The sequence below is a fragment of the Podarcis filfolensis genome, assembly GCF_964270895.1.
Source record: "Podarcis filfolensis genome assembly, chromosome: 10".
In the NCBI taxonomy this organism is placed as follows: Eukaryota; Metazoa; Chordata; class Lepidosauria; order Squamata; family Lacertidae; genus Podarcis; species Podarcis filfolensis.
In genome coordinates, this window is record NC_139612.1 from 31,232,947 (window position 1) to 31,243,578 (window position 10,632).

Sequence of the window (10,632 nt, forward strand, 5' to 3'; positions counted from 1 at the left end):
AGTGACAGTATAAGAAGGAAGATTGGGGTGGATGCTGCCTATGACACACACCTACCCCTTAAATATAGCTCTGTTGTCGCAGCTGATGAATGAATGACTTCAGGTATTTTCGAACACATCTGTTCTCATGACCACAGTGACTTCAACTGTGCAGCCATTCATGCCCCACCACACACCATCCCAAATTCCTTCAGCTGCATGTATTTCAGAATGTGCATAGCAATAGCGCAAAACTTTTCCCAGACTCATGCTAAGTGTTGTAACAGTGCTGGGATACCAGCTCCTTAGCCCTACTGCAATTGAGAAGTGTGCTGTTGATGCTGAACTGATTTCATCAGTGGCAATGGGGAAAGACAAGTGATTTTGTTAGCCATGGAGAAATATTTAGCAGAGCCACAGTTAACTGAGGGTAAGGTTGCTCTCTGGGGTTTTTTTTATCCAGCACCGGAACTGTACTTTTGAATTTATTTTTAAGTTTCTTTTGATGTAAGCTATTATGGGAGGTCTAATAGAAGAACAGCTAGTACAATATCTGAGGAAACAGGGCACAGAACTCATGCAAAGAGGGCTGGAAGCTGGGAGTGCTGGGATGGTGTAATGCAAAGTCGTTCCCCGTGTGAAAAGTCCCCTCCTCCTCTGTACCTCCACCACTTCCCTGAAAGTAATCCAAGAGTTCTGCACTCCCACAGTTCCCCTAAGCTACTGACCCTGCACCTGACTTCAGGCAAAGAGTAAGGAACGTTCTCTCTTACTGGCAAAGCCCACGCCTCTCCAGCAGGAGTGTGGAGCCTTTTGTGAACTACAGCATCCATCATCAAGCATGGCCAATGTGGTTCATCAAGATCTGGAGAACCAACAGTTCCTCACATCTGCTTTCCAAACTTTCCTGCAACACATCACCAACTCTGGCATTGCATACTAAAAGTGAGTGGATAAAGACTAACACTCCAGTGTAAATACCTAGTGTAGAAGTACCCTAGAAAAAGGTGGATCTATATCGCACACCGAGTCAGGCCACAGGTCCATCAAGTTCAGTATTGTCTTATGTGGTTGGCCGTGGATCTTCAGGGTTTCAGACAGGAGACATTCCCAGCCCTCCTAGGAGATGTGAGGGATTGAACCTGAGACCACTGTGCTAGGTTCTTTCTCAAACCTCTAATGATAAGACACAGGAAGGTTGTGATTTGGGAGTAATTGGGTCGTGGAACATCGTTCTAGAGTTCTTCAGCAACCTTCAGCTAACATACCAATAGCATAACATATTGTCCCATGCTGATTTTACACATCAGGCTGAAAAAAAAATCTATTGATTTCTTGTCCATGTCATTTTCTGAAGCAAAACAAATATATCACTGAGCTTGGTTTTTATTTCTTTTTAATGTGAAACTCCTTTTTTTTTACGTCAATACATATTTTCATAATAAATAAAATGGACATGATCAACTTTGACAGGGCATCATTATGACATAAAAGCTGCCATTAAGCTTAACTCATAAACATTTCCTAGAATGGTACAGAATATTAAATCATATAAATAAACCTCCACTCATATAAATTATGCGATACAATTTTAAATAAATTATAATTAAATAGTACTATCTGCTAAAATGGTTTTTAAATAAGGCAATACACTTTGTCCTCTGGAGAGAAGTAAACAGAAAAGGGAAAGATTCTTTAGATACCTGTTAACTAGATGTAATTAAGCAAGTTTGCTATCGGAAGATCCAATTTTATGTGTTAAAAAGGAACTTAACTTTCAGTCAGAGTGCTTGGCACGTTTTCCCTAGATTTCATTTGACTTGAAAATGAATTCCATTGAAACCATTGGCCTTTTTCAATAAAAGATCCCAAAGCAAGCATATCAATGGATGCAGGGCCACCAGGCTCATAAAGAGGTCCAGGTTAAAGAGATGCTTCCATGTGGCTTATCTGTATCAGACTTCCCTAGCCTGGTACCTGCTGGATGTTTTGAAATACAACTCCCACCAGATCCAACCAGTATGGTCAATGTCTGCTATGATACGAGTTGTAGACCAAAGCATCTGAAGGGTTCTGGGTTGTGGGAAGGCTGATCTAAACATTAACACCCTAATTCCCATGATGGTGGTGGCTCAAGAAGTTCTTCTGCTAGCACCAAAACTGGGGACTTTGTTACAGAGGCACCAAGTAACAAAATAGATGCTCCATCTGAGCCCAGCAGAGTCACAAGTTGAGTAGCGGCCTCATTTTTAAAGGCCTTCTTAATCTCCCATTCTTTCCTCAATACCCCCCCTCTTAATCAAGACTAAATCCCTCCATTTCACAATACTTCTAAACTCTGACTGGCGTGAGTTGTATTTTATGGACAGGTCCAGAGGAGTTTCCAATCACATGTCTGAGCTGGCCCTTCATTTCAAGTAAATTTGTTTCGCATTAGGCTAACTTGCCGACCCTCGATTCACTCTGTAGAGATGTTCTGTCAAAGTTTGCCACTAATCCAGATAAAGCAGTTTGAGAACTGCTGGATCGATACTTTAAAATGGGTCTCATGAAAGCATACGTCCGTTGAGTTCTGTATGGGTAAAAACATTTGTGTCTACTGCCTTTAAAAGCGAACCATTGCGTTTGTCCTTGTTCCACAGAGGCCACCACTGAAGGAAGCTGCAATGATCCTGATTGCCCACTCAGTTGTTGTTCTTCTTGCCTTTGTGGCTCTTCTTGGGGGCTTTGAGCGCTGCAGTGCAGGCATCCTCCAGGTAGTCAAACAGCAAATCAAGCTCACCAACTGCTTTGTTTTTCCCATTTTCTCCCAACTGTAAAATCAAAGCAAAAACAATTTCTTCATCAGAATGGACAACATAGATTATAAAAGAAGTTGTGTCGATTGGGGGGGGGACACACACAGGGGGAAATGGGGGTACTCTAAGAATTAGAGCACAACTCCTCGAGAGGTTTTTCTACATAAGCCTCACTCAATTAACCAAGATCTGCAGAAGGATACAGGAGTGTGAGAAACAGAGGTTCTGTGCAATAGGCAACAGAGTTCTTGCATCAGAGTTAAAGGAAAGATTCACAATGGAGGGTTCCCTCGCTAGGTTCGTTTTGTGCAGGATTCAGTGAATGGAGGAACACAAAGGCATGAGATCAGCTTCTGCTCAGGTATGCCTTTCCTAGATTTGCCTTCTGTGAGCCACAGTGGCCAAATGGGAATTAATATGACAATTCACCTGAGCAGAATGAGACAAGACCCAGGAGCCCACTGCAAGAATGCTCATTGAACAGCCTGAACATTTTCTCTCTATAGGACTATTGATCCAATTTGGGTCATTTTGGATCTTCCATTGAGTTCTGTTAGATTCTGATAAGAATGAATTACTTCATTTATATTTTGCATAATTATTTATTTAAAGGAATTGGGTGAAGGGGATAGCAGACAATATCTCAATTTAGTACACATTTAAAGGCAAATCTGCCTAAAAGCAAATCTACCTAATTTGCACTGTATTTGCAAACAATACGTGAACCAAAACACAGCCATCCTTTACCAAGATAAAGCATGGGTATAAATCCATATATTGGTGTAAATAGCATACAAAAATACATTATATTAGGGAAAATATGAATATAAGGGGAATATGCTTTACAAAAATGCACATATGAGACAGAATTGCATGCAATTATATGTATTTTTGATGAAATCAGCACTAAACTGCTGGTTAATTTTCAGGAGCACTTTTTGAAAGTGGAAATGTCACTCATGTGGAACCTGAACTTAAGATGTTTTTAAAAAATGAGAAACTGTGAGAAACCAAAACTGACAGATTTCTCCTTATCAAACCTCAATGGATTCAATACTGGACTAAACAGACAACAACAACAATTCCACCCCTGAATGAAATGCAAAAGGCTTGCATATTTTTTTTTATTCCACCTTCAGGCGGCAAAACATTTTGTACTGGATAAAAGTTCAAAGGAAACAGATATGAATGTAAGCTAAGCAAATGCAGCTACAATGCAAGGCTGGCTGACATGGAGAGGTTTCTAACCATTGGCCTTGCTGGCTAGAGCTGATGAGATTTGCCATCCAACAACATCTGGGGGTCTACAGATAGACCATCCCTCCATTATATGCTACAGCTCTCCCTACAATGCAGCTTTCATTTAACATGGATCATATTCAAACCTTATTCCCCTGCGTGTATTCTGAGGGACTACAGTCTGTGAAGACTGTATAAAACATGCCTTTTCTAACCATTTGAATTAGCACTCAGCTATGAACAAAAAAGGGAGATTAATATTTTTATTTTTTAAAAAATATTTTTCATAAACTGGTTTAAGGGTTGCTGGGTTTTTTTTCATTCAAGTGGTACATAAATAAAATAGAACAAATTTTAAAAAGCAACATACCTGTTGTAATTTGTCTTTCATTTGCTGCAGGTTCCTTTCAATGTGTTCTTTATTTCCCAGTGGTTTCTGAAAAGGAAGGAATGCAGCTAAGTCACGATGTGGTTTTTCATTTCACACCTTTCCCTTGTCTTGCACTTGACTGCAGAAAGATTGGATGTTTTGATTTGAGGTTTCCTCCTTTACCTTCGGCGCTGGTGATTTGTTACCTTGCCTTGTCTAGAAATATATTGCCAACTACCAGCCACAGACGCAAGTTGAATACCCTGCTCCCCCACCTCCCTAGAGGAAAAGCATCCAAGCAGGTGAAATATCAAGGAAGCAGAGGATCAGGGGTGGGAAACAGACTACAGCTATAGATGATGCTTACACAGCCATTCAATTTCCTATTCAAATCGGCCAAGAAACTTGCAACTTCCTGGGCGCTGGGGTATTTGTCCCCAGAGAGGGTCAAGAGGACATCTGTCACCACAATATCTGTTAATCTCTTCATTAGGTAGCAGCGATCATTCGCCTGCAAAGACAAGATAATGAAATTATGTACCTCGAACAACAAGAGAATAGGAAGGTACAAAGAGAGAATAAAAACATTGTTTAATGCACATGGGAATCTCACCTTGATGTTGGTGTACAGATGCTGCCCAACAAATCTGTTATCTGTGTCCTTATCAAAGTGTCTTCCCTATTTAAAAAAGAGAGAGAGACAGAATGAGAGTGTGGCAGAAAGATGAGGCTCAACTTTTTTTAAAAGCTCAGCACTGTGGCACACCAGCTCCCTGAGTCTATATAGCTCTCCAGTTCCACAGCTGAGTTGGAGGAGATTGCTGCTCATGACATGGAACTATAGAAAAGGATGCCAAGGTATTATAATGTTAGTGTTGACGTGGTGATTGTGAAAGCTGCAAAGGTAAGCAGGCCCAATGAGCTACCTAACAGATCGGAAGCGAAAAGCAGAACTAACTGAGAGCATCAACAAAATGTTAAAAGCCCCACACTTGCCAGTCCCACAGGTAGAAGATAACCATGAGGGGGTTGTGTGGCTAATTGTTTATAAAACGAGCTCTGGAAGGTTACACTTCATAGGCAGCTGAATATAATCCTGTGGGTTGTGGTTTCCCAAAGCGGCATACATACTTAAAGTATGCACATACCTGAAGGCAGGTTAGCATCCTTTCAGGATGGAAGGATGTCAAGGAGCAAAAGTGGGCAAATCACAAGACAGTACAAAGCATATGAGAGCTGTGCAGATAAAACTGCAGCACGCAGACCAATTGCTTTACCTGGCTGGCTAAAGTATATGTACGATTCCTGAAGTAGGTTTTCTGGAAGTTGTTTCTCGTGAGTTCGCAGGAGTGGTTAGTATGAATAACTGCGTCCTTCAAGGGCACGGGGCTTGCCAAGAAGATGAAAGGGAGGCAAGCGCAGCAGAACACCCAGACAAGGAAGGATCTGGTCCCATTCTCAAGTGGATTCATGGCTCTCCAAGAAAGGTGGCAAGTTCAGCCAAGTCGCACCTGCAGTCTTTGAACCTTCTAGAGACACACAGAAGGAGAATTTCCCAATGAAGATAGACAAAGATCTATTAACGTTATAGTGAAAAAAAATAATTTTCCTTTTTAAATTATGCATCTAACTTACATTTCAACATGCAGCAATACAATTATATAAGCACTCGGAATTATTACTTACTTGTGATGCTTTTGCTGTGCTGTGAAGGAGTTGAGGGTTCCCCTATATATACCCATTGCCACCTTGTTCGAGAGATAGGTAGCGATGAGTTACAATGACATCATCGAGTCTCTTACTTTCCACCATTGCTTCTGAGAATTTACTAACCACGACACCCAAAAAAAAAAAAGCCACAAGACACAACCTCACTGGTTTTTTACTGTGTAATTTTTATAAGGTGCCCCTGTTGATGAGGCTGGGGGCAGAAAGTTGGGTTTGTTCCCGACACAGCTGCAAGTTAGGGTCAAACTAAATGTGACAGCATTCACACAATTGGCCAATGTGTGACTGGCGTGTAAAAAGTAGGCATTGGTGGTGTGTGTCTGTGTGTTGATATGGGTCATCATGACCATGGCAAGAATAAAGTCCTTCCTCCTCCTCCACCAGGGTCCCAATCCATACAGCTATCCCCATACCAGCTATTTAACATTAAGAATCCTGTGATGGCCTGGGACTCGGGCTCGGACTCGGAACCAGAGGAGTCTCAGTCTGCACCAGATCCTTTGCCTCAGGCATCATCTGAACCAAGTCTGGGCCTTGATCCTGAAGAGTCCCAGTCTGCACAGGTTCCCCTGCAACAAACACCAGCTGGACCAAGTCAGGGGCCTCAGCCTGCCCTGGCTCCAGATGCGGGGATTACCTTGTTGCCTTCAGCTGGGTCATCACTTACAGCTGCTCCACTACCAGTTTGGTTAGGGGAGGCTGAGGCAGTCCCTGGGCTAGTAACCCACCGACGTCTCCCGAGCTGCAGAAACTAAGGTCTGGGGGCCACTAGGGGGTGCATTGGAAGATGGCCGACAATACCATCTCTCCAACCCACACGGGGTAATTAAGAGGCTGTTATGGGAGTAGGCAGCCTCCCTTGTTGCCCCAAGGAAATGGGGAACACTGCCCTTGCCTGCTGTGCCCATAAATCACCCCCTAATTTGAAAGAAGGGGGTGAGGGCCCTAGGCAGAATGCCCCCGTGTGGACCTCGGCTCTCCTGGACGCTGTCTCTGATCGCGCACTAGTTGCAGCAATTTGGAATAATTAATTACAAAAGAAGCAAATGCACATATTTCAAGTGAAGAAGGGGAGTGAAGTCTGCTAATTTAAGTGACCTCTGCAAAAGGAGACGACGGGCTGGAGAAACAGGAATATTTTACGATGAAGATACACCAAAGGCGGGGTATGCTGACAACGGGGCTGAATGGGGGGGGGAACCTTTTTTACTTTCCTTCTATGTGATTTACAAGAACCCCTCCTCATTAGAACCGTCGGTTGAACTGACCCAAGCAGGATGATTAAGGTCTGTGTGGAGATAAACTTTAACCAAAAGTATGCTTTATGGAGACCGAGAAGCAATAAGAGCTTTTGGGAATGGCGCAGCAATTAATTCGGAGTCGCCATCTTGCCAAAGGATTTATAGTCGGGAGGAAGAACGGATTTGTTTTCAGACTGCATTCCTAGGTTTGGAGAAAGGAGGCAGATTGGATATGGCTACTGGATAAAAAAAATAATATCCACGCAGGATTACAAACTGTTCTAACCAGCTTGCGGAGACTATCAGAGGTCACAAAGAGAAAGGAAAAATATATGAAAATAACAACAAGAGATGTGGAAAAATAATAAGAAAGAACTGGATAGTACTGTGAACATCATAAGGTTAGATTTGTGGACATTAAAACAGCAGTAAGAAGCAAGAAGTTGATTGGATCCCTTCGGAACTTGAAATATGGGTACCCCCAACAAAAATTTAAAACTCGGCTGTGTAATTTGGAATTTATGTAATTTGGTTTGATTTGATGTGATTGGTCGGTTAATAAAAAATTATTCTTAAAAAAAAAAGAAACTAAGGTCTGAGAGAAGGAGAGACCTGAGTACTCGCAGGAGGAGTGCTCGCCTTCGGACGAAACAGGGAGGTGCGTCGCAGGGGGATCAGGACTGGCCGCTACCCCGACAAAGATGAAAGGCTGTCGGATCCCGCCCCAGGTTTCGGGAGCAACATTGCTATATGCTAGATCCTGCCTGAGATCCTGTACCTGTCCTTGCCTGGTTTCCTGCCTCATGTTCTGCCTTGGCCCTGTCGGACTGAATCCTAGCGGAACCTTCGGATTTTGGACCGGTCCTGGACCGCGTTTCACGGGTTACCTGCGGGCCCAGCACAAATCCATTCATTGAGTTTGATGCATCAATGAAACTTTAAAAATGTGAAATGTAACACTGCAACAACTAAATGTTGTGATTGGCGTAGGGCATGGGGTGGGGGGACTTAAGATCAGAGAATTGGAGGGGACTGACCTGGCAGAAGACCCAGCAGGCTGTAGGATGAGAATGCAGGATGCCAGGAGGAGACTAACCTAAGGGGGACCCTAGCAGCTTGGGAGATGGAGATCTGGAACCTAGCGAAGGCCTGAGCAGATTGTGTGGAGAATGTACCACCTCTGTGTTATTGGATACCACTGGTGTAACCGTCACGGCCCATTAAGGAGGTTCATGCACCTTCCTCCGTCAGTGAAGAGTCTTTCTCTTTTGAGGAGGCACCTGAGGATAAGTTCAATGGTGAACCGGCTCCGTCAACTCCATCTCTGTTTCCAAGGGCATGGATGTGGCAGTGCTACATGAACGAACCTTACATACCCAGTCTCTACGGAGGAGCACCCATTTGCTTGTCCAGCCTTAGGATGTCAACCGCGTGAATAGCTTGCCCCACTCTTCCTAAGGAGATTGGAACAACATCTTAAGTGATGCCGAGCTGTGTACCATGCATTTGTAACCTGTAGACCCATGTTGGGATGCTGTACTGACTTCCTAAACAAAACCTTTGAAAAATTGCGGTGACATTTAACTGTCAGTAGTCTTGCTAAGATGTATAAGACTGAATCAGATAAGTGCTGGAGATGCAAAGAGGTTGAGGAAACGTTCTTTCATATGTGGTGGACTTGTAAAGGGGTGAAAGAGTATTGGGAAATGATCCATAATGAATTGAAAAAAATGTTTTAAAAGTACTTTCCCAAAAAAACCAAAGTCCTTTCTGTTGAGGATAATTCAGACTGAAATTCCCAGGTGTCAAAAAAAGGTTATTTATGTATGCCACTACTGTGGCCCATGTTTTGTTAGCCCAAAAATGGAAAACAAGCAAGGTCCCAAACAAATGGCAACTTAAGTTGACAGAATATGCACAGCTTGCAGACTTAACATAAAGAATAAGAGAAGAAGAAGAACATACATTTAGAAAAGATTGGAAATTGTTTATTGAATATATGGGAAATAACTGTATAGCTGAAAACGCTGGCAACATTAAGATAAATTCAACAGTGTAAATAAGTTTTGTTGGATGTAATACTGAATGGTATAGTTTTTGTATATGCAGGGATTTTTTATATGTAAAATGAACCATAGAAAGAGAACCATAGAAAGAGATATCAATATCTTAAGTGTGTAAAAATGAGTACTTTAAATTGTAAAACAGAAAATATTATATATATAATATTTTCTGTTTTACAATTGTGTTTTCTGTTTGACAATTGTGGTGACATCAAGAGTCAGATGAGAACAGCCAGGGCATGTGCTCTTACTTGTCTGTATACCAATATGGGAAAATGTTGCACACCACCATGGCATGGTCATGATCCACAAGAGTACAAAGGTGGCCTGTTGCTCTGGATGTCAATATTCTGCAGTCTCAGTCCATTTCAACTTCAAGGTTCTTGACTGTGCCCTGAGGGCCATAGAGATCATGATGCATGGAGCATGTTTTATTTAAATTATTTGCATTGTTTAAAGCTCAAATGTTCTTGGTACAGCTCTTGATAGACTGTCCCTCCATGAATTTGCCTAACCCTTTTTCAAAGCCATCCAAGATGGTGGCAATCGCTGCCTTTTGTGGGAGCAAATTCTATCGTTCAACTATGCCACATGGGACAAAGTACTTTCTTTTGTCTCTGCTGAATCTACCAACATTCTGCTTCATTGCATGTCCACAAGTTATAGTTTTATGAGGGGGGGGACTTTTCTCTGTCCACTTTTTCTATTCTGTGACCGTTTAAGTGGTGTAACGCTGCTTTAAATGTAAGGGGCAGATGTGGTCCTAGACGAAGATGAGTGAAATCATCTATTAGCCCCTTGTAGACCAATTTTATATTATGATTATGATTTTCATTTCTATACCACTTCATATTTTAAAGGGGGGAACTCAGAGTGGTTTATAACACATTAAGATAAAGTGCGAGATTGGCTTCACTATTATCAAATAAGGGAGGCTTACAATCTGGACAAGAAAATTGGCTTCCAGGTGGAAAAATCAAAATTGGAAACAGAACTGTTAGATCCCAAAACTAAGATATTATCAAGAATGTATAACTTGCTGTTGAAATGGAACACTCAGGATGAAACGGTAAAATCTGCTATGATAAAATGGGCACAAGATGTTGGACATAACATTATGTTTGCTGACTGGGAACAGTTGTGGACCACAGGTATGAAATTTATGGCATGTAATGCCTTAAGAGAGAATATTATGAAAATGATATACAGGTGGT

General features: G+C 42.1%; 1 protein-coding gene across 1 annotated transcript; it reads right to left on the minus strand.

Moving 5' to 3' along the window:
• Nucleotides 1-1,641: 1,641 nt before the first annotated feature.
• Nucleotides 1,642-5,889, minus strand: IL22 (interleukin 22). The gene is made up of 5 exons (XM_083573506.1): nt 5,664-5,889; nt 5,000-5,065; nt 4,754-4,897; nt 4,387-4,452; nt 1,642-2,792 (listed from the first exon to the last, which is right to left on the minus strand). Exons 1-5 carry the CDS (start codon nt 5,856-5,858, stop codon nt 2,664-2,666), a joined length of 600 nt encoding a protein of 199 aa, XP_083429632.1. The 5' UTR covers nt 5,859-5,889; the 3' UTR covers nt 1,642-2,663.
• Nucleotides 5,890-10,632: the final 4,743 nt, after the last annotated feature.